Source organism: Neopelma chrysocephalum, unplaced genomic scaffold (assembly GCF_003984885.1).
Source record: "Neopelma chrysocephalum unplaced genomic scaffold, ASM398488v2 Primary Assembly neopelma1_84, whole genome shotgun sequence".
Taxonomy (NCBI): domain Eukaryota; kingdom Metazoa; phylum Chordata; class Aves; order Passeriformes; family Pipridae; genus Neopelma; species Neopelma chrysocephalum.
The window spans coordinates 5043040-5069945 of NW_020897746.1; the positions used below are offsets into that span (position 1 = coordinate 5043040).

The 26906-nt window shown below is 56.7% G+C and overlaps 5 protein-coding genes across 7 annotated transcripts in view; 2 read left to right on the forward strand and 3 right to left on the reverse strand.

Moving 5' to 3' along the window:
• UNK (unk zinc finger) overlaps positions 1-879 on the reverse strand; it is a 51512-nt gene extending 50633 nt beyond the window's left edge. Inside the window, exon 1 of the mRNA XM_027691934.1 lies at positions 642-879. The gene's annotated coding sequence lies outside the window, so the exon portion shown is untranslated. The remainder of the gene's footprint in view (positions 1-641) is intronic.
• A 2349-nt stretch (positions 880-3228) lies between these two features.
• LOC113971724 (histone H3.3) lies at positions 3229-4973 on the forward strand. Its single transcript, XM_027691935.1, has 4 exons — positions 3229-3360; positions 3814-3955; positions 4031-4184; positions 4272-4973. Exons 2-4 carry the CDS (start codon positions 3828-3830, stop codon positions 4398-4400), a joined length of 411 nt encoding a protein of 136 aa, XP_027547736.1. The 5' UTR covers positions 3229-3360; positions 3814-3827; the 3' UTR covers positions 4401-4973.
• Positions 4974-5746: 773 nt separating this feature from the next.
• LOC113971581 lies at positions 5747-12191 on the reverse strand. Its single transcript, XM_027691659.1, has 16 exons — positions 12094-12191; positions 11640-11747; positions 11483-11555; positions 11188-11344; positions 11062-11107; positions 10158-10216; positions 10027-10062; positions 8970-9022; positions 8603-8735; positions 8326-8522; positions 8066-8111; positions 7898-7963; positions 7331-7390; positions 7102-7184; positions 6840-6934; positions 5747-6040 (listed from the first exon to the last, which is right to left on the reverse strand). The coding sequence occupies exons 1-16, from the start codon at positions 12128-12130 to the stop codon at positions 6006-6008; spliced, it is 1284 nt and encodes a 427-aa protein (XP_027547460.1). The 5' UTR covers positions 12131-12191; the 3' UTR covers positions 5747-6005.
• Positions 12192-12778: 587 nt separating this feature from the next.
• GALK1 (galactokinase 1) lies at positions 12779-17580 on the forward strand. Its single transcript, XM_027691661.1, has 8 exons — positions 12779-12948; positions 13704-13893; positions 14216-14335; positions 14842-14977; positions 15382-15563; positions 15804-15954; positions 16158-16320; positions 17363-17580. Exons 1-8 carry the CDS (start codon positions 12784-12786, stop codon positions 17432-17434), a joined length of 1179 nt encoding a protein of 392 aa, XP_027547462.1. The 5' UTR covers positions 12779-12783; the 3' UTR covers positions 17435-17580.
• Positions 17581-17867: 287 nt separating this feature from the next.
• Positions 17868-26906, reverse strand: part of ITGB4 (integrin subunit beta 4) — a 29063-nt gene continuing 20024 nt past the window's right edge. The window contains exons 33-41 of one of the 3 annotated variants that reach the window (XM_027691656.1): positions 26028-26228; positions 24961-25134; positions 24297-24470; positions 23209-23358; positions 22409-22597; positions 21698-21853; positions 21088-21252; positions 20787-20903; positions 17868-20206 (exon numbers count right to left, since the gene is read on the reverse strand). In XM_027691656.1, the coding sequence (XP_027547457.1) occupies positions 20076-20206; positions 20787-20903; positions 21088-21252; positions 21698-21853; positions 22409-22597; positions 23209-23358; positions 24297-24470; positions 24961-25134; positions 26028-26228 (1457 nt within the window). In that variant the 3' untranslated portion in view covers positions 17868-20075. The remainder of the gene's footprint in view (positions 20207-20786; positions 20904-21087; positions 21253-21697; positions 21854-22408; positions 22598-23208; positions 23359-24296; positions 24471-24960; positions 25135-26027; positions 26229-26906) is intronic. The other 2 variants (XM_027691658.1, XM_027691657.1) reach the window with 2 other exon arrangements.

Consider the following 26906-nt stretch of genomic DNA (forward strand, 5'->3'; position numbering starts at 1 on the left):
CGGGGCGCGCGGGGCGGGGTGGGACTTGTAGTCCCGCCGCGCGCGCGCCGCCCGCCGGCGCGGGGCGCGTCGGGCCGGCGGCTTCCGGCCGGCGGGACTACAACTCCCAGGGGCGCCCCGCGGCGGCGCGGCCCCCGCGCTTCCTGCCGCGCGGGGCGAGGCGGGATTTGTAGTGCGAGGCGGGGCGGGGAGGCGGGGGCGGAGTGTTGGGGCGCCCCCCGGTGGTGGGGCGGGATGGGGGCGGGGGGGGGACACTGGGACCCGAATTCCTGGAACAACACCGACCCCCGGGGGCTGCAGCGAGCCCTGGGGGGACACCCAGCCCCTGGGACGGGACCGAACCCCCCGGGTAGCCCAGCCCGCCCGGCCCGGCCCCTGCAGGCAGCGGGGGAGGCAGCGCCGGGGGGCCGGGGAGGGGGTGGATCGGAGTTATTTGTGGCCGGCGGCCTCACTTCCTTCCTCCCCCCCCCCTTTTCCTCTGCCTCAGGGGCCGAGCGTGGACGCGGGGAGGGTTATTTTAGTGTTGGCATCCTCTCGTCGCTCCTCCACGGCCCTCCCCGCCCACGGGACAACGCCGCGCAGGAAGCGCCTGGGAACAGCACTGCGAGGAGGAGGAGGAGGAAGGCCCAGCAAGAACCTACCTTGGAGCAGGTGACACCAGTGGCACCTGGCTGCTGGGTCGTGGCAGATCACACCTGCGGCCCCCTGGGGGGAAAAACCCCACCTGAAGGAGCCGTGTCCAAGGAATCGGCCGAAATTCCCGTGCGGAGCAGCGCTTCCCCCGCCAATTAACTTCTCCCCCAGGAGAGGAAATGATACGGGTTTCTTTTAATAGGACTTTGATCTCTTGGGCTCCACACAGGACCGCTTCTGGCACCGGATCTCCAGCGCTGTGGGAAAGGGCACACGGGATTTATCGGGCAAACACCTTTTTTTGTGCCAGCACATGCGGGGTGGACACGTTAATAATAAACTTTGAGGCCTCTGCGGCTGTTTGGGGAGGGAAATTGCCTTTTTTAATTCTTAATTACTCTGATTCAGCATCTGCTGCGGGCAGGCTTGTGCTGGGGTGGTTTAGTAGCTCATTCCCAGGCATTCGCAGGAATTAAGTCACAGGATATCAGTACCTTGTTATTCATCCAACCACCCTCCACGGGAGGCTGGAGCACGGTGATGACACAGCTCCTGGCCAAGCAGGACTTTTCCAAAGTCAATATGTGTGTATATCTCCACACACATCCGACCCAGAATCACTGTCAGCCACGAACCTGCAGGAAAACCCTTCAATTATCCAGGAATCACACTGAAAACACCACCAGCCTGCACTTTGTCCACAGGGATTTGGGAACCACAAGCTCCTGATCCCTTGTAGCTGATGTTTGCTCTACAATCTGGTGCTGACGCCATTTCCTCTCCCAGTTCTCCCTCGTTCCACAGTTGGGACGTGCTGGTTTGCTCTCCTCAGCTTTGCTGTTCACACCTGTCCCTCAACCTGTTCCATCCCAGAGGACACATGGCTTTTGTCCAGGCTTCAGGAGGGCAAAAAATCTAATCCAAAATGAGAAGTTTAAGCAGCCATTGCTCTGAAAACATGGAAAAGGAAACATCTTGGGAGTAACAAACATTCCACCCGGCCTCCTGGCATTAGTGACAGTGCAGGGAGCTCTTAAAAGGAACAAATTAAAAGTATTAAGAGGTGTCACCATCAGAACCGGTTCCTAAATTTCTTCTTCCTAAGCGTGAAACAACCCAGATGAAAGGGAAATCCTCCACTTTTCATTTTCCAAACCAACGCAGCGTTTACCCACAGCCTCCCAAGCCATTCTGTGGGTATGCAGCTTTTTGTGTCTTGATAAATAATTAACCTTTTCCCTTTAGGAGAGAGAAAATTAACCTGGAAAATGAGGACAGGAGGAGATGGGTGGGAGACGACAGCCTGAGCTCACGTGGTGGTCCTGTCGCACCATATTGGTGTGTTTGCCCGAGCGACCGAGCGGGTGGAGGAGCAGGACACGCTCCCAACACATTCCCAACACGTTTTCCCAGCAATCCCAGCTCTGCCCACCACGCCGGCGCTGACCCCAGAGCCTGAGGATGGAAAACCTGGGTGATTCCAGCTGTGCTCCAGTTTGGGAAGCTCACAGACACCTTTGGGAGCGTCTGTTTGTGTTCCATGTATGTTCTCTACATGCTACGACTGCGGGGCATTTGGGACCTGTTCTTCCTGATCCTGGAACCCTTCCCGTGGGGGGCAGGGACCTGCCTCCAGAGCCTCTACAAATACAGCAAAATAGTGATATAAATCAAGGTCGAACTTAAGGTAGCAATTTGCCGCAAAAGACAATTATTTTTTCCATTGAATTGCTATTTATCTTAGGCAGATAAATGCTAAGATGGTACCAACAGGGAACATGGATTCTGGTTCCCTACTTGCAAGGAAACTTAGTGATTTGCATTAGGGATGGGGACGACCCCCAGAGTCAGTGGGATTTAGGGAACTGAGGCTCAGAGAGGCCCAGCCCCAACCCCCAGACGTTCCTTTCTCAGGGCCAGGGGTCAGGCTCTGACTCTGGAGGGGGGGGGTCACAGCCCAGCAATGCTGAACTCAAGTCCCGTGACAACCCTTCCCTGGCTGCTGGAATGACAAACCCAGGCTAGAAACACCGGAGGCGCCGCCAGACCCCCGCCCCCTGCCAGGGGCTTCCCACCGACACCCCCGAGCGCGGGGGTCGAGCGGCCGCACCACCGGCGGCTCCCGGGGGAGCGCGGGCGGAGGCGGGGAGGACCCCGCGGCCACTCGCAGCCCCCGCCGGGCGGTTCCGCACGTCCGGCCGGGGGGAGGGCGGCTGGCGGCGGGGTCGGCCGGGCCCGGCCGGGGACTGCCCGAAGGATCCCGCGGCGCGGCCGCCGCTCGCCCCGCTCCAATTGACTTCCCATTGTGGAGCTTCGCAACAAAGGGTAGGATCCAAACCCTGCCCCGTTTCGGCCAATCAGCGCGCAGAGCGACCGCCCGCCGCCGATTGGCTCCTTCCCCCCTCGCAACACCCAATCGGGCGCCTACTTTAACAACCAATCAGCGCCCAGCGGCGCGCCCAATCAGAGCGGGGGAACCGGAGCACGGCCTTTGTGTGAGGTGACGCAGCGGCGCCGGCGGGGGTCCCGGCCAATGGCGCGGCGCGTTGCTCCCGGGCATTGTGACGCCACCACGCCACGCGCGCGCCCCCCATATAAAATCTGCGTCCCCGCGGCGGGGAGGGCGCAGTGAGCGTCGCGGCGGCTGCGGAGCGGATTGAGTCACCGGCATCAGCGGCTTCGGCGCGCAGCGCTACCGGACAGCGGCGCTTCCTTCTCCTACGAGCGGTGAGTGCCGGGCGGCGGGCGCGTCCCCGAGGCGGGCGGTAGTGCTGCGAGGCTTCCGCGGCCTTCGTTCCTCCCGGAGCGGGGCCGGCGGAGCGGGCCTTGCCTACGTGCCCTGAGTCACGGCCGGTTCCCATCCCCCCACCCGCTCCCCCCTACCCCCCTCTCCTCTCCCGGGGCGGCCCCGGGAGGAAGGAGGAGGCGGCCGTGACTCAGTCGCGCTTCCCCCCGGGGAGGGGAGCGGCCGGGCCGCGAGGCGGGGGCGGTGGGGTAACCGTGACTCCTCCTCCCTGTCCCCGGGGGAGGCCGCTGGCCGCCTGCCCGCCGCGAGGGAAGGGGGGCAGCTCGCCGGCATCTGGAGCTTGAGGGGATTGGCCGCTGTGTCGCCGGGCCTTGAGGCGGGGGGGTGAATGGGGACAGCCGGGCCCCGTGTCATGCGTTGCGTGTCTCCCGTAGGTAAGTGAGGAAAAATGGCCCGTACAAAGCAGACCGCCCGCAAGTCCACCGGGGGGAAGGCGCCGCGCAAGCAGCTGGCCACGAAGGCGGCCCGGAAAAGCGCCCCCTCTACTGGCGGCGTCAAGAAGCCTCACCGCTACAGGTAAGGCCCGCGGCTCGGCCTCAGCTGCCGCAGCCCCGGCCCCGCCTCACCCGCCCCCCCTCCTTCTCCCCCCAGGCCGGGGACTGTCGCGCTCCGTGAGATTCGTCGCTACCAGAAATCCACGGAGCTGCTGATCCGCAAGCTGCCGTTCCAGCGGCTGGTCAGGGAAATCGCCCAGGATTTTAAAACGGACTTGAGGTTCCAGAGTGCAGCCATCGGTGCGCTGCAGGTACTGCTGAGGGCCGGCCGGGCCGCGGCGCTGGGGGAGCTGCGCTGAGGGGTTCTAACGACATTTCTTCTTGTGCTCTTGAAACAGGAGGCCAGCGAGGCATATCTGGTGGGTCTGTTTGAAGACACAAACCTGTGTGCCATCCATGCCAAGAGAGTCACCATCATGCCCAAAGATATCCAGTTGGCTCGCAGGATACGGGGAGAGAGGGCTTAAGTGAAGGCTGTTTTTATGGTGTTTTGTAGTTAATTCTGTAAAATACTTTGGTTTTAATTTGTGACTTTTTTTGTAAGAAATTGTTTATAATATGTTGCATTTGTACTTAAGTCATTCCATCTTTCACTCAGGATGAATGCTAAAAGTGACTGTTCACATAAACCTCAGTGATGTTGAGCCTCGGGCTCGGGAGTGACAAGTTGCTAATATGCAGAAGGGATGGGTGTTCTTTCTTGCTTCTCATGCATGTTTCTGTATGTTAATGACTTGTTGGGTAGCTAAACTTGTAAGGTACTAGAATTGATATAAATGTGTACAGGGTCCTTTTGCAATAAAACTGGTTATGACTTGATCCAAGTGTTTAACAATTGGGGCTGTTAGTCTGACCATGCATCACTGTGATCAAATGTGGACTTCCTTCAGAGGGTGAAACTACAAGTCTTAACCACAGTGTAACTTACAGTTTCCTAAAAACGTAAACCTGGCAGCTATAGAATACACTATGTGCATTTATAATAGCTATTTTATATATTGTAGTGTCAACATTTTTAAATTAAATGTTTTACATTCACATGTGAGGAGTCTTTTTGTCATTTGCTTTGAATGGGCTGGAAGAAGCTTCCTCTTGGCTCCTGAGGTCAGCAGTAGATCCCTGTAATCCTGGACTGCTGCTGTGGCAAGTTAACCTCGTCTGGCAACAGAATGGAGAATTTTTGGCCGTTTTTGGAGGATTTTGGAGATTTTTCTGTAGCTGGAATCATTGAGTTGGGCCAGTGAGAGCGGCTGTGGGGTCCAGGAGGACTGGCCTAGGCTGGCAGCAGCTTTTTTTGGGAGTCTCTTTTAAAGCTTATCCGAACACAACTCCAGCACTAAAAGGTTTTTTTCTCCTCCTTTCTGGTGGATGCAGGGAAGTGTATTTTGGAGTTGAAGCAAAACAACCTGCTTGTTCCCAATCACTGTCGCTGCGGAGGGTGGGGGGTGTGAGAGTTCCTGTGGGATTGGGCTGCGTGACAGTCCCGGATAATCACAGTGGGATGGTGTGTGAGGGGAACAGCTAATTATACACCCTGGCAGCAGATGGGCTGCTGAGCAAAGGGTGGGTGCTCTGAGAGAGTCTCATTTCCAGATTTTTGGATGAGAGTGGGATTATACTCAAACCTTCACTTGGGGCTCAGCTCAGGCAGGTTCCTCAGCAGCCAGACCTGGTTGGGCTGTGGTGGAGGAAAGTGCTCAGACTGTACCTGAACAGCAGGTAATTAACACTTGAATTGGATGCTGAGGCCCTCACAGAACAGGCTGCACTAGTAGGGCTGGAGTTGTCATGGAACAGCAGCACAGGGAAGCAGTTGATCCAGCTTGGCTTGATTTATTCCAATGAAATTAAAGTGCCGTGGCAGCAGTGGCACTTGAGAGGGAAGAGCAGCAGCAGTTCCTACCAGTGTCTGCTGTAAGTCAGTGGTGGCCATCTGTGATTGTCCCACCAGGATGGCGTGATGCTGGTGTGAAAACCATCCCAAATCCTGCTCTGGCAGCCAGGGCCTGCATCCCTCATGTGCTGCTGAGGGAGGCTGGGACACCAGTGCCTCGTCATGAGGTTCTCCCTCCTCAGACAAACCACTCCGTGTGCTTAAACCCTGCAGCTGGAGGAACAGACACTCCTTACCACGCACTCCTACATAACTTCCCCCTCACCTCCCTGTCCTACACCACTCCAAGCAAACCCAGGCCCTGGTTAACAGCATTAACCTACTAAAAACCAGTTCTAAAATGATCCAAGGTAAGGTTTTAAACAAGTATTTTTCTAATTGCTAGACCTGTAGGGAAAAAGATTCCTTTGCATCTAAATTGTAAACTTAACTGCTTTGAATCAAAGTTAAGCACCAGCTCAAACTTTAGATGAGGCTTGGTGATCTCAGGTCAATCCCCTGGGCAGGTCTTTGGGGGCACAGTCTGGTGAGGGGACAGCTGGCAGGGATGTCCCCACGGACAATTTCCCCAAGGGAAATCTGAGGATCCTCAGTAGCCCATGGAATTCAGGAAGCACCACGCAGCTCGCATGTAGGCCAAATGAAAAAAAATTCCAAGCGACGGGATTTATGAATGCTTGGTTTGGTGCTGAACTGCAGTAGCAGGCTGGGCTCCTGCAGGAAAAGTATGTTTAAAATAACATCCCTCGAAAACAATATTTCATCCAAGTTCTTGGTGGAAACAATGAACCATCTGGGTATGACTAGAAGCTGTTTCTTAAAATAAAATCATTGTCTAGCGGTCCTTTAAAAAAAAAAATTAAAAAAAAAGACTATCACAGTATCTCTTCATCTTAGTAACCTCAACAAAAAGAATTAAGTCAGATCCTGCACGTGGTGGACTGAAACCAGCAATTCCTGGTATTCCAGGGTCTTGCTGCGACAGTATCTGAAGGCACCAACCTTCCCTTACCGATTCTCCCGACGATTTCCTCGCATTCTTGCTCAGAACTCGATGCAAACACCAGGCAGTCAAACGTGCTCCCGTCAGGGCTCTCCGGGGAAGAGCTAAAAATGGAAACACGTCCATTAGCCAGCAGAGCGCGCGGCCCCGAGCCCAGCCCTGCCCTGCAACCGCACCGGGGACCCCGCGGCTGCTCCGCACCCCACTTGTTTGGTTTCCAGGATCCACATCCCTCCGTACCCCCCTGCCAGGGCCCACAGGCAGCACTCACGCCACACAGAAGGCGAATATCCTGCTGCTCCACGTGCAGCGTCCCACGCAGGAGATGGTGGGGTAGGGATGGCGGCACAGGAGCTGTGCAGGGCACAGCAGGGGGATGAGGCTGGGGGCTGAGGGCAGTCCCTGCCAGCCCCATTCCTGGTTTAAACTGGCCCCAGGACCCCACACTGCCACATCAGCATCCTTGGGGCTCACACAGAGCTTGGGTGTCGCCTGCTTACCTTGGAAGATGCTTTCTCCTGCACCAGGACTTCTGCCTCCTTCACATCAAATAAAACCTCCTGAAGGGGGGGGTGAGGGGGAAGAAGCCCCGACGGGCACAGCCCTGAGCTCTGTTTTTGATAAGACACTCACCCACAGAGATTATCCAAATGCAGAGGTGATGAAGCACAGTCAAGCTCAGCTGTTTCAAGATGTTTTCCCTGTGCTGCCTTTTTTTAACACCCAGTGCTCTCCTACTTCCATCTTTTCACAGATAACCCACCAAAGGCTCCAGCAAAGTGACCTGAGCCCTAAAGCACCCCTGGAACCAGGCTTAGCCTCCCCACAGTTTTCCAAGTGCTTTCCCACAGGTGCTTGTATGTTTTTTCCTTAATGCCCTTTCCTATCCTGGCTGCAGAGATGCTTCTGACCTGCAAAAAACCCACAAGGGTGGCAGGGTAGCAAATATTCAGCCAGGCCAAGCAAACCTGGAGCTGGCAGGAAAAATAATATCCATGGCAGAGACCCCATTTCCCTGCATTCTCTCACAGAGCCCTTCCCAGGATGTCCCCACCCCCATCACTCACCTGTACTGCCAAGTGCCCCTCCAGCACTGCAGGGATGGCCTGCTCCAGCACCTCTTTGCCACCATACTGGAACGCAATGGGAAGGAGGGAATAACCCATGGGCTCATGAAAAAAAACCCAGAAGAGACAATTCACCCCATGGCATCTTTCTGTGCCCCACAGCCTCACCGTCCCAATGCTGGTCTGGCCCAGGTACTGCAGGTTGTAGAGCAGCCTGGGGAGAAAAGGGCTCAGGTGAGGAACACCACACATCCCTCCTGCTGTTCTTTGCAGGGGAAGATGCTCCCAGCCCCCCACCACCCCAAGGCCACGGGGGCAGCTTTGGCCCCCCAGCCTTGAGCAGAGATCAGGGATAGTGTGGGCACAGGGATACCCCGCTGGCAGGACCCCCAGCCCAGCCTGGGGGCTCCCCATGGCACCAGACCCACCTGCCCCCCCGCAGCTGCCGTGGCTCCCCCTCGCCCCTGTGCCGGGGGCTGTGCTGGAGCTGGAAGTGGGGCTCCTTCTCCTTCAGGACCTTCAGGTAGGGCAGCAGTGGCTCATAGACCTGCCCATCGTGCCACCGCCACCGGAGCAGGCGGAAGATGAGCGGCTGCCCCTTCAGCTTCTGCAGGATGTCCCCAGCCTGGAGGGAGAGAGGGGAAGCAAAGGGTAGGATGGGGGGCAGAGGAGGGGGAGCCACCCTGGCCCTCCCTGCCCACCCACCTGCCCGCTGTGGGCGTATCTCAGCGAGCAGCCGTTGATCTCATCCAGGATGTCGCCGGCCAGCACCACCTCGTCCACCTCCGCCTGGCTCTCAGGGAGCACCTTGGTGACAAAGACTCGGCCCTCCACATACCTGGAAGTGTGGCCGAGCCCCGGCTCAGCCCGAGGGACCCTGCCTGGCTCCCCCAGCCCTTTTGTACCATCCATGACATTTCACCCATGCAAAGAAGCAGGTAAAAGCCACTTCATGGACAGCAGGTACCGGTGAGACCCTCACAGGGTGTTTATCTCCCTTTTGGGGGAGGGGTTGAGTGCTGTGGTGACCAGATCCCTCTGGAGAGTGGAGAGGAGGATCAAGGGCTCCTACCTGAGCACCATCCCCAGCGCTCGGCATGGGACTGTCTCGTAAGTGCTGCACACCTGGAAGAGAGTGGCCAGTGACAGTGGCCTTGGCAATGGCCATGGGACATCCAAGGAGCATGACCAGGACAAGAGGGAGAATTGGGACCCCATGCCCTGGATCATTTCTGGCACTGATGCCAAACCAGGGTTTTGGGAGCCCAGGAAGAGACTGGCCACAGTGCCCAGGCTGAGCTGGGACCATCAGTGGCTGCTTGTCCCTGCCCTCTTTCAGCACTCGGCTGTGCCCAGACCCTGAAGGGACAAAGCTGCTCCACGGATGGGAGGGCAAAGCAGCAGGTGAAGCCTTAGCCAAGAGCCCTCCTCCCTCACCCCACATGTCCCCACGCAGCCAGGGGAGTGTGGCCGCCCCTCCCCAAAGCCGCTGCTGTTTGCAGCAGCACTTACTGTCACATCGCATTAGCCAGGGACACGAAACACGGCCAGCTCGGCCGGGGGCACTTGCTGACAGAAACATCCAAAACCCAGCAGGATCCCCGGCTCTGCAGCAGCACCACAGCTCAAAGCACACCGTGAGCACCCCCAAAGCCGCCTTGAGCTTTCTGGGGATTCTTTTGGGTTAAAAGGGCAGTGGAGGGATGCTCTTCATCTTTAAAAGACATAAAGGCATCCCCGCTGTTCTCAGTAACACACTGATGTTTCACCGAGCAAACCAAGAGCAAAACTGACGCGTAATCTGTGTCAGCCCAGGGAAATGGGGATTTTTTGGGCAAGAAATCAGGGAAGGGAGCACGGGAAGACTTCACTTACGGCAGCAATTTAGGCCTGGGTACTACTCTTGCTTGGTTTTACTCCCAGGAATGCTGGGATGTGCTCCTGGTGACAGCCCAGGCACCTGGCAGGATCCCACCTTGGTAGCAGAGGCGGCTCTGCTCATGCTGGTGAACCTGAGCCAATTCACCCCAGGTGCGTGGCAGTCCCTCCCCACCAAATCATTCCTTATCTCCCTCATTTGATGTCTCAGCAAGGGCCAGGTGGCGGGAGGACGAGCAATGAGTCCTTACCGGCAGCAGCCAGCTCTCGTCCAAGAAGCTGCAATTCTGTAAACAAAGGAGTGCCAGTGCCATCAGTCCCGGCCAGGAAGGGGTCAGGGCCCTGCATTGGGAGCCACCACCCCCCTGATTCATCACCACACCTGCAGGTCCAGGGAGAAATCCATCTCTGTCAGCACCAGCAGCAGCGAGAGGAAAGGCTCTGCAGAGGGATGGGGACGGAGAAGCAGTGTCACTGCAGGGTTTCTGGCAGCCACAGCCTCACAGGGACGTGGCAGAGGACAGAATAAAGCTGTTTTCCGTGTAACTAATGAGCCCTGGGAGTGAGGCCTTGAGAGCATCCCAGCACCGCAGCACCCAGGCTGCTGCTGGAGGCTCATCCCAGGCTCCCACTGCCGGCACAGGTGTGGCTTGGCACCTGTTTTGCCCAAATTCAGACCAAGGCTTGCAGCAAACGCTGCTGATGAGTGACTCTGTCTCCATTTCTCGCCCTAGAAGCAAAGCAAAGCTGCCCAAGCTCTCCTGCACAAGCCTTGCAATCACTCTGCTGGGTCTACAATCTGCTCGTGCACCAGCAGCACGGGTGATTTATAAACCATCGATGTACAGGTTTAACACGGGGTTATTTATCATAATCAAAAGATTAAAGGCTTCCACCCTGGCCTGGCCCCCTCAAGGAGCACAGCTGCAGATGGATGGAGTGCTGCAGCCTGTCAAGGCAATACAGCCATTTAAAACTCCTGTGCGACCCCTCAGCCATGGGCTCCCCTCGAGCCAGACCACTAGGTCTGCTTAAACATATGAAGGAATAACACTGGAAGACCCTTCAGGAGCCATTTCCCTATCCCATGACACTAAAGCCAACCCGAGACAGATTCAAACCCTGTTTAAATATTTACACCTCTTTTTCCATTGCTGCAGCAGCATATTTAGATTCCAGCACTAAATTTGGAGTAGAAAAATCACAGTGGACTATTCCCCCTCCCCTGCAGCAGTGCACTGCCATAACACAGGTTACGTCCCACCTCGGATGCGCCACCACCTTACCCCGGAGACCTTCACTGCCGAGGATGGAGCTCTCTGGATCATAAAACTGAAACACAGTGAAACGCCACCGTTACTCTGCCATTTCACTGCCCATGTGGGCCCGTTTCACTGCACCACGTGCTGCACCTCCAGGAGTCCGGGGTTCTGTGCCAGCTCCCTCACGGCCACCGCCAGCACCTTCCCTTGCAGGGCCAAGCGCAGGAAGTACCGCCCGCGGCCCTGGGCCGTCCGTGTCCGCTCACAGCCCCCGGCTCTCTGGATGCTCATGGAGAGAGGGGTCGGCCTGTTCGGGGAGAGGGGAAGCACCTTTGGCAGCGCCTGGGAGCATCCTCCCTGCACCGGGGCTCTTTGGGATGAGTATGTCACAACAGACACCCCCACAGCTCAGGTTTCCATCCCAGCCCTGCTCGGGGACGCTCACCTGCCGCTGGTCCCCGCGGGAAGCTGCTCCAGCCAGTGCCAGTAATCCCGTCTCCGGAAGCCCCAAGCCGGTTCTGCGGGAGAAAGGGAACGCGAGGCCCCTCGCCGCGGGCCCCGGGGCGCTGCCACCCCCCTCCCGGGCACGAAGGGTCACTCACGCCGGAGCCCCTTGCGCAGGATGCTCTCCAGCCGCTGGCACAGGGACACGAGGTGCGGCGAGGTGTCCGTGCAGGGCCCCCCGACCTCCCGCAGCTGCAGCACCGCACCTTCAGTGAGGGAAAAGGCAGCACCCGTGGGTGCCCCAGCCGGGGGAAGGGCAGGGGGGCACCCACAGGAGCAGCTCTGCAGGGCCCCGGGGTGTGGCTGGTGGTAGGGGGGTGCCCAACACCCCGGCAGGGCTCGACCCTCCCCGGCTGCGGCTGCCACACCGGGCAGGAACTCGGGTAAACTTCCTCAAAGTCCCTGGTCCAGGGAGCCCCTGCTCGGCCCGGGGAGCTCCAGCCCGGCCCCGCCATCTGTCCGGTCAGACCGGTACCGGTGCGCGGCCAAGGGCCGGTCCCTGGACAGCGCTGCTGGAAGAGGCAGGAACAGCCCCGAGGGGCCCACGCTCACCTTTAAGGGCGCTCAGCAGCGGCTCCTTCCCGGCCATGGACTCGTCCCCCCGGGCCGAGCGGTCCCGCGGCGGCGGCTGGACGGGAACCGGTAACGGGCCCCGCCCCGGGAGCGGCCCGGGGGGGGAACCTCACACACAGGTGTGTGTACCTGTGCATACAGCAAAAGCACAGACGGTGACGTGTACAGGGATAACACGGACAGTGACACAGATATCTATCGATACATATATATGTTACATACGTTGTATCGGCAGAAGCCGCATATATAAGAGAGGCACCCGTGCAAACAGACACATATTTATCTGTACATACATTAGGACAGGCTCTGCGATACGGATTTGGATATATGTGTTAAAAAGCCCCGGCGCTGGCCCCGCCGTAGGTACACACGGGGTGTGTACGGGCCAGCTCTCGCCTTGCCCATAGGGCTGCCCACGCACGACCAGCCTTTCCCAGAACCCTGGGAAGGGTGCGGGGCGCTCAGGGGCGGTGCGGGACCCGGGGGCGGTACAAGGCTCGGGAGGGGGGGGGCGGGGACCCGGGGGGCGGTGCGGATTCCGGAGCAGTGCGGGATCCCGGAGCGGTGCGGGATCCGGGGGCGGTGCGGATCTCGGAGGCGGTGCGGATCCCGGGGGCGGTGCGGAACCCGGGGGAGGTGCGGGACGGTCGTGGGCGGTGCGGTGCGGCCATGGCAGAGCCGGTGGGTCCCGGTCCGTCCCCGCTGCTGGCAGCTGCCCGCCGGGCGCACGAAGCGGCTTTCGGGGGGCCGGCGGTGCTGGCGGCGTGGGCCCCCGGCCGGGTCAACCTCATCGGCGAGCACACCGACTATAACGGCGGCTTCGTGCTGCCCATGGTAAGAGCCTGGGATCCCCGGCCCCGGCATCCCGCCATGTCACCCTTCCGGGTCCCCTCTGAGAGCCCACGGGGGGTACCTCGCCCCAGGATGTCCCCTACCTCGGGGATGTGTCCCTCAATCGAGGACCCTGCGGGATCCCCCCGCCGAGTCCGGAGCTCGCAGCAGGATCCGGAGCACCAGGGGCTCCGCAGAGCAGCTCCTCACTCACTACAGGGGGAATGTGATTTCCCCCTTCCCAACCACCTCTTTTCTGCAACCCTGTCAAACAATTTCCTGTTCACGGAGAGCGATGTTTTGGTGGTGGAGGTGGTTCGGAGCAGCAGGAGCTTCCTGCTCTTTCCGAGCTCCTTCGAGCTCCCTTTGGCTCAGTCCTAAATCAAACATACAGCTAATTATTGTGAGGCCGAAGAGCGTGGGAGCAGGTCAGCTGAATTCCCTGGCAGGCAAGAAAACTTCCTGAAGCCTCTCCCATGGTTGTAGTGGTTACCACTCCCCCAGAGCCTGACAACCAGCACCCTGGCACTGAGCTGGGGGGGTCCATCACAACATTCAGCAGGAAGACTGTTCCTGTGTGGCAATAAATAGCCAGAAAGTTTAATTCTGTGCACTGGGGGCTCTGTGGAGGCAGAGTTAAGAGGAACATGTGTTGGGTGCTCCAGCTGTGAGTTGAAACAGCCACCACTGTCCCCTGTCACCCATGGGGATACTCCAAGGGATGTCAAGGGGTCTGAGCCCACCTTCCCCACCCCCAGGCTCTGCAGCTGGGGACGGTGCTGGTGGGATCCCCCACGCAGGACGGGACCATCTCCATCCTCACCACCTCGGCGGAGGCGGACGAGCCCCACAGGGTGCAGTTCCCAGCTCCCCACCACGGCAGCTCCCTGAGCCCGGGGCGGCCTCGCTGGGCCAACTACGTCAAGGGTGTCATCCAGCACTACCGGGGTAAGACCCAGGCTGAGGGGTGGGTCAGAGACCCCCTTGCAGGGGCTGATGTTCAGCACCCTGTTCTGGGTGCGCTCCAGGGGCTCTTCCAGCACTGTTGCAAACCTGCAGCTCTGCCGGGACCAGGCTCCAGCAGAGATGCTCTCAGCTGCAAAGCCCCCTGTGTTTGGGAGCAGGTACCTGGGTCACACTGCCGTGGGTCACCCAGTGGTTTAAAGTGGGATGTTGGGCAGGGGCTCCTTACTCTTGTTCCCCATGAGCTGTGGGGCACCCCCAGCCCTGCAGGGTCTCACAGCCCCCCTCCTCCCTTCTCTTCCCACAGGTGGTGCCGTGCCGGGGTTCAGCGCCGTGGTCGCCAGTGACATCCCCCTGGGCGGGGGCCTCTCCAGCTCGGCCGCTCTGGAGGTGGCTACTTACACCTTCCTCCAGCAGCTCTGCCCTGGTAAGGCAGCAGCCAGTCCTGACCCCTGGTGTCTCCAGGTGGGAGCTGGGATGAGGGGGGTGCCCTTAGCAAGATCCCACAGCCCTTGGGGAAACGCTGCTGTGGAGTGGGTCACAACTCCCCACTGCAGCCAGAGCGGGCACTGCTCTGACTGTGTGTTTCCTCTGGCTCATCCAGCCTGAGCTGCCCAGACCTCTAAAATCCATGGACCACCCCTTGGACAGGCCAGGGGCATGAGAGGATGTTCCCCTTGGAGCAACTCCCCACCGTGATGTCCCCAAAAATTGACAGATCTGAGACCCCAGTGTTAAATTATCATGTCCAGCCTGATCTGGGGACCCACACTGGCATGGATGGCATGCAGTGGTGCAGGAGCAAGCACCTGCAGCTGCAAACCCCCATTCTGTGGGAAAACAACCCTTTACCTCCGTGTTGGCCCCCCCTGCTCCAAGGCAAGGGGCCAGGGTCCTGGAGCTGCTAACCTGTGTGTCTCCACTCTGGCACAGATGATGGTGATTTGGTAGCCAAGGCGCTGGCGTGCCAGAAAGCAGAGCACACGTTTGCTGAGATGCCCTGTGGGATCATGGACCAGTTCATATCCGTGATGGGCAAGGAAGGCCACGCTCTGCTCATCGACTGCAGGTCAGGGCCGAGCGCTGAGCTCACGGTGCTGTGCCCACCTCTTCGGGCAGCTGGGGATGAGCTGGTCCTGTGGCCATGACATAAGTGCAGGAGTGCAGGGAAAGGTCAACCCCTGAACCCAGCCCAAAATCTCATCATGGGCATGGGTCTACCTGCCTTTTAATTCCTCCTTGGCTTGATTCCTCCTCCTGCAACCTTTCTCCTGCTTGCCTCTCCCTTTGCCACTTTCGTTAGGGACTGTTATGAAATTAATAATTGGGAAGGGAGAGAAATACTCGAGCGAAATCCTAAACCACCTGGACTTTGCCTCTGTGGTTCAGGAGCTGCCTGCCACGTGGCCTCACACAGGTGTCCGAGGGCTGGAGCGGGAAGGGCACATGGCCCTCACTGAGCTCTCGCTGCAGGTCCCTGGAGACTGTCCCTGTCCCACTGACCGATGCCAGGCTGGCCGTGCTCATCACCAACTCCAACGTGCGGCACACGCTGACGGGCAGCGAGTACCCCACGCGCCGGCGGCACTGCGAGGAGGCAGCAGCAGCACTGGGCAAGGCCAGCCTGAGGGATGCCACCATGGCCGAGCTGGAAGGTGGGGACAGTCCCTCCCTTGGCTCTGGCAGCCTCTTGGGGCATCAGGAGCTCGATGCCCTGTGGCACCAGCTGAGACCGTGGGGTAGCACCAGGGACAGGTGGCTGGGTGCACGCTCCAGGATGGGAGCATGCCACACCTAGAGGAGCTCTGGCACAGGATGGCTGCAGGATGTAGCCGTGCTTGCTTCCAGCAGCATCCCTGGGTGGCTTTGCTGCAGGGACACACGTGTCTCCACAGCGGCCAGGAGCCGGCTGGGCGAGGAGGTGTATCGGCGCGCCAGGCACGTCATCGGCGAGATAGCACGGACAGCCCAGGCAGCACAGGCACTGCAGGACAGGGACTACAGGATGTTCGGGAGGCTGATGGTGGAGAGTCACAACTCCCTCAGGTGAGGATGCACCAAGGATGCTCATGGCCTTCCTCACATATACGTGCACTTACAGGCAGAGCTGCACTGGTGTCTGCAGCATCCGACATCGCTGCAGTTTGCTACGGCAGTGGTTGCACCAGGACACAGGTTTCAGCTGTTCATGGTGCAGTGTTTATGGGCAGTGTGCAGGACAGGGCTGACCATGGGTCTCCTCTCTGCAGGGATGATTATGAAGTGAGCTGCCCTGAGCTGGACGAGCTGGTAGCAGCAGCTCTGGAAGTCGATGGGGTTTATGGCAGCAGGATGACCGGGGGAGGCTTTGGAGGCTGCACAGTGACACTGCTGGAAGCTGAGGCTGCAGAGAGAGCCCAGCAACACATCCAGGTATGCAGCAGCAAAGTAGCAGGAGATTGACTTAAAGATCCCAAGGGAACACTCAGGGGCACAGCTTGGAAAGACCTGGTGGTTGACATGGTGCTCCTGAGGCACTTAGGGTTGGTGAAGCCCATCCAGGGCCATGAAAGGCCCAAGTCTGTTGGTGCCACTAAGCTCTTGCAGGCAGTTCAGCACCGTGCTGATCACAGAACCCTGCCCAAGGGTCTCACTGCATTGAGGAAGTGAGAGGAAAGGTGCTGGGTGAGCTTCAGGAAGGCCAAATTTATCTAGGGAAAAGTGATCTGAGCTAAACTTGGGCAATGCTGAGCTTAACAGAGGGAGTTACAGCCCAAGAACAATCTCAGTGCCATCACCAGCGTTCTCTAAATCAGCACCTCAGAGTGTACTGGTAGCTGAAAACACCAGCAAAATGGGGGTGTCAGTATGTGGGGTCTGTGAAGGAGGCAGAGCTTCATTTTGCTGCTCTGTGAGATCATGGTGCACCTTGTAAATAATTGATGGTATAAAGATGGGGCAGAGGAAGGTCTGTGCCTCTGCCAAAGCTGGGAGCAAGGGAACGTGACCAGGAGTTACAAACCAGTGAAGGGGGTAGATGGAGTGAGTGTGGAACTGACCCTCAAATCCTCCAAAATAAGAACCAGGCACCACTGGATGAGTTAGGAGCAGATCAGAGCTGAGGAAGCACTGCACAGGGCTGGGGTGGGGGAGTTTGCAGAGGCCATGAAGCATCATCAGGGTCAAAAAGAGGGTGGAAAAAATCATGGATAACAGTCCATAAGGTGCTGCTGAAGGGTCAGCTGAGGAGTGTGTTGGTATCCTCCCTGCCCCAGGCTGTGGATGGACCATGGGACCCCAGGCACTGGCTGGGACAAGATGCTCTCCCAAAGAGCATCTGGCATGGCTGCTGTTGGAGTGGTGGTGACAGGGTCAGACAGGTGGTGGGCTGACCAGCAGGGCCTTTCTCCCTGTCCCTGGAATCCCCCAGCCCAGCCCCAGAGCACCAGCACTGACTGCTCCTCTTGTCTCCTAGGAGAAGTACAGCGGCACAGCCACCTTCTACCTCACCAAGCCCTCTGGAGGGGCAAAGGGGCTGCCCCTGTAGAGGAGCAACCACCTCACCTGGGATCCCTGGTCTGGAATTGCCTCCCTCTGAGAGGCAGCTGCTTTCCCTGCTTCCCAAGGGAGTCGGTTTGTCCGTCTGCATCATTTGCTCAATAAAGGCAAAACATTTGCACAGTTCTGCACCCACTTGATCCAAAGTCATTGGGGACCATTCCTCAGAGGAGACTGGTTTAATTCCAGTTTGAACTGGAGTAATGAGCCATTACCGGGGCTCTGGGGTCCTGTAGTGCCCCTGGAGCTGCAGTTGCTGGAGGGGATGGCAGTGGAGGAGCAGCAGGCACTGGCACTTGGCAGAAGTTCCTGTTTGGGAATCTGCCTCTGGCACATGTCCTTTGTCTGCTGCAGATGGAGGCTGTTGGGGGGGGTATTTTTTTAATTTTAGATTTTTTTTAAAGAAAAAGGAAGAGGCAGACTGTAGAGAAAACATTTATTAAGTGCAATAGGAAGCCATCTGATCCAAGACCTGCTCTGGATCTGCCTTGGAAAGGCTGAAACAGCACCAGCCCTAATGACCAGATGGAATTTAAAACAACAGCCATGGGTTAGTGTACAAGCCACGGTGTATGTGGGGAGGGCATGATTCCCTGGAGAGCAGCTGATGGACAGGCTCTGCTCTTGGATAAAGGGATAATCTTTGGTTAAAATGCCTGCAAGTGGGGCTCCCTTTTTAGGCAGTTTCCAGTGTTTTAGCATGGACCAAAAAGCACAGGGAAAAAGGGGCAGAGTCCTTGTGCCAGTCCACGTGGCAGCTGGAGAGGAAACCACAACCACAGAGGGGAGATGGGAACAGGGAGACAGGCAGGTTAATGTCACTGGCTCTTGGTCAGGAGAAATAAGTGCTTCTTGAAGGCACAGTAAAACCACAGGGTTGGTAAAGTATCTCTTGAGCCAAGTTCAAAACTGATCCAGCTCTGGCTGCAATCTTGCAGACTCCTGTGGACTTTACTCACCCACGTGCATCTTTGGCTTAAAGGTGTACAACCCTTCCTAGTGAAATGAACAGCCTGGAGAGGAGAGGGAATGCTCAGTGGTGAGTTCTTCAGATTCCAAAAGAAAAAAAGAAACCAAAAAAACCCAAAAAAACAACAACCAAAAGAAAAAAGAAAAAAAAGAAGAATAAAAAAAAGAAAAGCCAAGGTCCATTGTCAGATGAAACCAGGCCAGTGATGCTGCCAGGGTGACCAGGCAGCTGCTGTTTTGGTTGGAAGCTCTAGCCTGGGGCAGTGGCAGCTGCTGCTCCGGGCAGGCTCCTGGCTCTCCGCAGGCTCCTCGCCTGCTCCCGTGCGGCTGGAACACGCCAGGGAAACGCTGCTCAATTGTTCTCACTGGCAGAGGGCAGGGAGATGCTGGGCATCGTGCCCAGAGCCAGGAAATGAAGCCCAGCAAGGTCTCAGCTCAGCCCAGCACTGTGCAAGGAGAGCTGAAGCTGAGACTGAAGGGGTCTCAGGATGATGGGAGCACCTCCTGTTCCCAGGTTTGCTCTTCTCTTGTGCTTACTGGTGGATCACAGGTCCCTTTATGGATGTTGCTGCTGGACGAGAAGTCTTTTAAAAGATACCCAGCATCATCTGCCCTGAAATCTCACACTGTCCACATCAGCCATGTAAGAAAGCCCAGCACTGTTCCCATCTCCACCACTGGGGCCATCCCCATCCCTCACCTCTGGTCAGCCTCCAGCCCCTTCTGTGCCCATGTGCCATGGTTGGAGAGCACTTGGCTGGTGGATGCCCTGCAGCAAGCAGGTTTGGCCACTTGCACCCTTCTGCAGGAGTCTCTGGTGCTTGAGGATATAAAGTCCAAGGCAGAGCCCACCAGCTCATCAACAGGTTCATCGCAGGGTTCAAGTGGCTTTTGAATCAAGCCCTTAACAAATTTCTTCCAGTTATTCATGTTTCTCAGCAGCCACAGTCCCAGTGTAGCCTCTACATTCAGCATAGATCTCATCCACCTCCATTTTTTGTATAAAATAATAAAATACATTTATATATATTTATATATATATACTATGAAAACTGTACAATATTGTATGCCAAAAAAAAGCATCAGAGGCCATCAATGAGAAACACTACACAAACAAAAGGTTATTCTTTGCTATAGTGGTACCAAATGTCAGCAGTGAAGGACAGACACAACTAGGTGCAGTAAGAAAGCACAGGTTACCCCAAAACCCTACCTTGCAGCTCTCATAAAAAAACCCCCAAACAGAACAAACAACCCTCTCCAGTGGGCAGGTGAGTTACCAGAGAGCCTGGAGCAAAGGTGGAAACTGTGACCCTCTATAAATCAGGATTTTCCCAGTTGAGTTCTTCTCAAAACTGAGAACCTGAGAATAAAGCATTCTGCTCCATTTACCTGGGGAGGCTGGAGTCGTGGAGACTCCCAAATTTCCACCCTGAAGGATGAGCTTGATCATCACACCTGATGACCGAGCTGTGCCAGAGCTCTGATTGCATTGGGCTCCAAAGGACAAGTCCAGAGCTTGGAGTGCCGGGGAGGGTCTGTACCCACAGCAGGAGCTGCCCAGGCACCGCAGCAGCGTCTGGAGGAAGCGCCCTTGGGTCGTTCCACAAAGTTCTGCCACGTGATCCCAAATGTCCCACTGGTGCTCAGCCTGCCCCGGCTCAGGCCTCGTAGAACTGCCTCTCCACCTGCTTGGTGAGGGTCCCGCTGGACATCACGGTCCGGCTCACGAACTCCTGGGTGAGGGTGCTGCTGGTGTTCTCCACTCGCTGGCTGGTCACGAGCATTCCGTCTGCAAGGACAGCGCGCTCAGTGTGGGGTCACAGGGACAGGGATCTGCTCTGTCTGGTGATCCCAGGCAGAAGTTTGCCCTTAAATACCACTTTCACTGATGGAAGACCCCTCCAGATCAAGGGATTCAGTACTTTGCTATGTCAGTCAGATGGATCTCCTAACACCTCCCAGACTCGGTGTTGCAGTGTGAACCCAGGAGTTTAAGTGGGGCAACATGGGAAACTACGCTGATGTGATTAAAGATGTTTGTCACACCGCTCTGTTTTTTACTGCTCTAAAGAGATCAAACCTTGCAGGAGGAGCTATGATTTGGTCTCTAGTGATAGTGCCGAAGGACTTTGGAACTCAGCTTTCCCCCTGTGACTGGGCAGCACATGTGGAAACAACTGCAACTGTCTCGGGCAGAGCAGGAACACGATGTAAGAAAGTAAGAGGTGTAAAATCTTCAGCAATCCCACCTGATGGACCCTCCTTCCCTGCCTTTGGCACTTCAGGTAAAAGCACTCCCTCAGAACTTTGGACAAGCAGAATTATCCTTTGTTTTCTGGGGGGGGTTCAAAGCAACAGTGAGCCCCTACCTGTGAAGTGGGGATCCAAAGAGGAGTGGCTGATGCTGGTTTTGGTGGTGTATTCAGTGGGGAATTTGTACACTTCTTCCCTCATGTACTGCTGTCCTCCAAACTGGGAGAAAGCACCTGGGAGAAGGAAAAGGCTTGAGCCAGCCAGGAAACCACAAGGAGCTTCCAACCCCTCAACCCTGCACGGTTCACACACACCAGGAGTCAGCTCAGGAGGAAATGGAAAGGGACTCCAGGAATTCTGTTGCCTTCTCTGAGAGGTTTCTTAAGTTTGCACCTCCACAGAGACATGGTACTGTACCTCTGTTCTGAGATTCAATGGTGATGAGGCCTTCTCTCTCTGGCCCAAAGCCTTGGGTGGTGTTGGCTTGCACTTTGAACTTGTATGGGACGTTCTCACTTAGGTGGGGCACAGTCAGGGTGGTTTCCAGATTGTCTCCTTCAACATAGATTGTCCTGGGCTCCCCTAATCCACACAGAGGTGAAGACAGACAAGAGTGAAGGTCCCTCCAAACACACTCCCCCCAACTCTGAGTGCTGCCTTGGCTTTCCCTGAGCTTTATGCCACCCACAGACTGTAGGATCACACCCAGTTCTACTAAGGGTTAAGACAACCCTGTTTTACTACAGTGGGGAACCTCAGCAACCAACCTCCACTGGGTTTTGGCTGCAATAAGCAACAGGTCCTTCCACTTCCCACCACATTTGTTACACCAGACCATGCAATGATGCAAAGCATCAGGAGCCAGCAGCTCCCAGGCCTGGGATCAGCCTCATGTCCCCGCTTTATCTGCACTGTAGGCAGACAGCTTTGTCACTGGTCCTAGAAAAAATGCAGCAAGTTGCAGCTTTTGCTGGAGGTATCTTGGGCTCTACCCATGGAACTGGACTCCCTCAGCCTGGCCCCGTACCTCCTCCATGCAGCATCTCACAGGTGATCCTGTAGCCCAGGATGGGCCCGTTGGGCTCGCGGGGTCTCTCCCAGCTGAGGTGAAGGGAGTCTGGGCTGAGGGCTGTGAAAACCAGTGGTCCAGGAGCACAGGGGGTGCTCAGTGTGAAGGGTGTGCCTGCAAGGGCATGAGGGACAGGTCACATCACGGAGGGGGTGAGGGGGAGCCTGGGAGGGATCTGCACACAGCATTTATGGAATGAGCTGGAAGGTCTCAGCTATCTCCCAGGCAACTAGCAACAGGACAAGAGAACATAGCCTCAAACTGCACAAGGGAAGGTTCAGGTTGGACATCAGGAGGAATTTCTTCACAGAAAGGGTTGTTAGACATCGCAATGGACTGCCCAGGGAGGTGGTGGAGTCACCATTCCTGGAAGTGTTTAAGAAACGACTGTATGTGGCACTCAGTGCTCTGGTCTGGTTGACAAGGTGGTGATTGGTCACAGGTTGGACTTTGTGACCTTAGAAGTCTTTCCCAACCTGAATGATTTCTGCGATTGCATGATTCTATCTAGACAGCTAGTGGGAAGCAAGTGCGTGGGAAAGGAGGTCCTGTCCCTAACTGAGAGAAAGGAAAGGAATGCTCAGGATGGGTAAGGGGAGAGAAAACAGGCCAGCGCTGTAGACAGCTGCAGAGACATCAGTGCCACCCTTCTGTCCACATCTGCCTCACCTGGTACAGGACTGAGCGGACTCTGCGGGTCCACCTGGGACTCTATGGTGATGACTCCTTCCCTCTCGGGGCCCCAGCCTTCCTCACTCTGTGCTTTCACCTTGAAGATGTAGGAATGGTTGGGCAGCAGGTCCTCTACCACCACCGAGTTCTGGCTGGGGTTGGGGATGGTGATTCTGTTCACCTCTCCTGGGATGCACAGGGAAGGGGGTGTTAACACCACGTTGCAGGCACAAACACAGAGCCATGGCTTTTGCCTAAACTCCATCTCAAACAAACTGCCTGGAAAAGCCATCCAGGGTCCCTCCCTGACCACCTCCATCACACCTTGCCACCAGCAAACTTGAAAACTCAAGGATTTTCAGACAAAAAGAGTCACATTTTCACTGATACTGCCCCAAGATTGATGTAAAAATATTTCAGTCCTTTCTTCAAGTTCTATATGTTGAAGAAACCATCAATAAGATGTTTGGGCTGCTGGAGAATGAGGCAAAGGTTTATTTTGGAGGAGGGTTGGAGCAACCCCAGAAATTGTCCCCCCCGCAGGAGAAATAGGGAACGAGAGCTCTGGGGTAGTTGAAACATTTCCTGCACAAAAAAAGGCTACACAAAATCATATTTGGGACCAATCCCTGAATCCCAGAATGGCTGAGGTTGGAAGGCACCTCTGGAGAGGTCATTTGGTCCAACCCCACCCTGCTCAGAGCAGGGTCACCCGGAGCCAGTTGTCCAGGAGAAGACCCAGACCAGACTCTCCACCACCCAAAACTCCCCCCACCAGCATGGTCCTGCTCACTGACCTCCGCTGAGGAGCTGGTACTGCACACTGTAGCCCTGCACCTCCTTCTCGCAGCGCGGCTCCTGCCAGCTCACCTTCAGGGAAGTGGGTCCCAGGGCAGAGAACACCAGGCGTGTGGGGGTGTCAGGGATGCCCAGAGGCTTCCTGGAGTCTGAGACAGAAAGGGAACATCAGGGTGGAGGTTTGGGGAACGGGGGCTAAGAGGGCTGGGGGAGAGGAGGGAGCGGCACACGCAAGCATGGGGTGGTCCTGATGGTTCAGGGAGAACGTGGTGAGATGTCATCTCTGCAAGCTGACCCGTCATGAGGGGGGACTGGCTGGCTCTGCACACCTACAGGGATGTCCCGTGGCCTTGGGGTGCAAACCTTGGGTGGGACAAGTCAAGGTAAGCTTCATGCCCCTGTGGTAGAGAGACCAGAGTAGGGGCTTGGGTGCTGTGTGTGACCCTCCTCACCCACCCCGAAGCACCCTGTCCAGCCTGCCAGCAGCTTCCACAGACTTCTTCAGGTGTAGGTCTGCTAAGACTGGCCCTATTCTATAGATAAAGCAGCCCAACACCTCCAGGGTCTGTTCAAGGGGCAGCTGGGACCAGGACTGGGTGCTCTGGCTCCTCCTCAGCTCAGCCCACTGGCACACAAGGCTCATGGCAAGCCCAGCAGCCTCCCAGGTGACACCCAGGGACTGAAAACCCTCACTGACAGGGAATTTGGCCAAGAAGCTTGCAGAGGCACATCTCATATGGAGCACACGTTCTCCCCAAGAGTTCTCCAAAGGCCTGTGGAGTAAGACTGAGAACAACAAACTCGTTAGGAATGAAGAGGATGGGGACAATGAGCTGATCAGAGCACAGTGGCAGCAGTGGTGGTGAGTGTTAATCAGTCCAGGTGGGTTGAAACACAGTGGGAGTCACCTGCAAATGGAAAAGTGGTGTGATGGAGGCACAGGCTGGGTCAGGAGGAAGATCACAGCACACAGCAAGCCATGGAGAGGAGGTTTGGGGTGAGCAGTGAATGGCAACAACTCATGGATGGACAGTGGCTTGGCTGTTATGGGATGTGTGGCTGGGAGCAGACACTGGACAAGCTGTACCTATGTACTTGCAAATCCCTGTGGACCCATCAGTCATGTTTATAGAGTCCCGAAAGCCAATGCTGGGGTAGTAACCCTTCACCTTTGCCCTGCTCCTGAAACCCGCATCCCTGGGCCGTGGGATTGTCCTCCCAGCATCTTCACGGATGGGAGGGAGGAGTGTCCCTGGGTAATCTACAGAAGCAGTGCAAGAAGAAAGAGAAAAACACTGTTGGAAACATTTTAGAGTGGGTTCAGCCCAGGTGCTGGTTCCTGCACAGATGACTTTTTAAAGCTCAGGTCTGAGGAATCTTTTAACAACCTTCTCAGCACAGCTGACATACAGGCGTAGAGCTGAAAGGCAACCACGCTGCTAGACAGAGTGAGAAGAAGAGACACGAGCTCTTCCTGGACTGCTTTGTGGTGTGAGGATAAGGATGGAGCTCCCTTTCCTGAGCACTCAGCACGTTAGGGATGGGAACCCTTTCCAAACCGGTCTAGGAGAAGAGGGACCTTAGCAAAGCACCAAGACATCAGTGGTGAGGACATGACCTTCCTGACCTCTGGTTCATAGGCCCCCTTAGCTGTGAACACAGTCTTCACCCCAGAAGGACTTTAGGGCACGGATCCAAAGACAGTCACGGGGATGGAAGGGAAGGACAAGTCCCATGGCCGCAGTACTCACCATGCCCCATCTGCATCGTGGAGTAGTCTCTTGTCAGCGAGGAGCTCCCCATCACCCTGTGCTCCTGATGCACGTGGGAGCTCAGCTGGTGGTAGCTGGTGTTGGTTGTCCTGGTCAGGGAGCCACTGGCACTGCCGGGGAAGGAGAAGTCCACGCGGCCGTTCAGCAAGTGCTCTGTGGAAGAAGGCACACCATGAGGGATGTGGCTGTGGGCAGGGTGCTGCTCCAGTTTCCACGGGGAGGAAGCAGGAGGCATCACGGTGCCCCCTGCCTTGGCTGTGTTCCAGCTTCAGCCACTCCAGGAGGTTGTTCTGGGGCGCTACATGTGGGACAAGCCACAGGCACCCGATGTGATGATGCAGAGACAAAGAGGTAAACAAAAACACCCAGCACCAGACACACCCCTGGTGCCCAAGGTAACTCCAGACCTCGGCCTTGCTGGGGCACTGCCTTGTGGTTGTTGCCACGTTCTCTCACATCTCTCCTTAGATGCAAGCACGGGTTAGTAATTTCAGATTTAGAAAGGAGGCTGAAGAAGGAAAACGGCCCTTTATGGAAGTGGTTTCTCCAAATCTCGTTCTGGATCTCATCTCAGCTGGATCTGAAAAGCAAACTCCACTCCATTGTTTTGGTCCTCGACAAACCCCCGTCCCCTCCCAGGGGGGCAGGAGAGATCAGCTACCCATGAGAGAGTGATTTCTGTTTAACAGTCCAGCAGATCTGCCCCAGAAGCTCAGGGCACTTAATTAGGGTGGAGAGCTGCCTTTGGAAGTGGCACTGCCATCATCTGAGTTTGCTCCTGCCTCGAAGGTCCAGCCTTTTGTAGAAGCAACTTGCTAGCAGGCTCCCAAGTCCATGCCGAGATGGGGGTTACCTTGACACTCTTGAGAGCAGACACACCAGGACAAGGTTTTGAAGCAGACCACAACAGTGCATCACACCAACACGAGGATGGGCACACGAGGGGAGGGCAGGGACATGGACTGAGGCAGGTCCCATCCACCGGCCCCTCGGCTCAGAGCAGGACGAGACAGGACACTCGGTGCAATAACGAAGCCGTCCTTCACCTGCTTGGGGCCGGGGTGTCCCGCTCCTCCTCACACTGCCAGTAGCCACGTCGCTGTCCTCCTCGTGGAGGAGACCCTCGGCGTCCGAGGAGAGGCGGCTGCTGCCAGAGAGGCGGGGAATGGTTTCAGGTGGGAGCCTCCAGGTGATGCGGCGAAGGTCCAGGTCTTCTCCCAGCAGCGGCACATATTTCCACCTGGAGCCTTTTGGGACAACGCAAGCACTGGTGTTGGCATGACCTGCAGGGGGCAGGGTGGGTTACCCACCACCTCCGTGCTGCTTGCTGGGGAGGGGAAGGGGCAGGAACCAGTGGGAACAACGTTCATTCACAGCCCATCCCGCCAAGTGTTGGCTGATGAGTTCAGGCGGTGCAACTGTCGTGGGACTGGTGGATGTAGGATGGTGGGAGCGTGACAGGCATGGGGCTCCTCAACTCCCAGAGTGTTTTCCAGCCCTGTGTCCATCGTGACTAAAGGTGAGAGTCAAAGTCCCACCACACAACTGTCCCTGTCACGAAGAGTCTGCAACAATCGTCCTCTGCTCAGGAGAGGTTTCGTCACTCCTCGATGTGTGCTTGGGATGGTCCAACTCTTGATGTTTCCATCACCTGGCTCTCTGAAAGGACCAGGGACTCGCTCTTGGGTCCCAGGCCCTGAGAACCCTCCCAGAGAAGACCCCCAGAAAAAATCCTACTGATAAGTCTCATCTTCTCCCTTACGACCCATCTTCCTCTCCTTGTCCCAGTACAAAACCAGGGAATCAGACTCATTCAGAGAGCAAAGTGATGGAGGAAGCGAGGCCAGTGCCTTCCCAGCACTGCTGAGTTCCCTCCTGTTGGCTTGGCTAAGGCCTTGAGTATCCAAGGAACTCAGAGGTCTGTG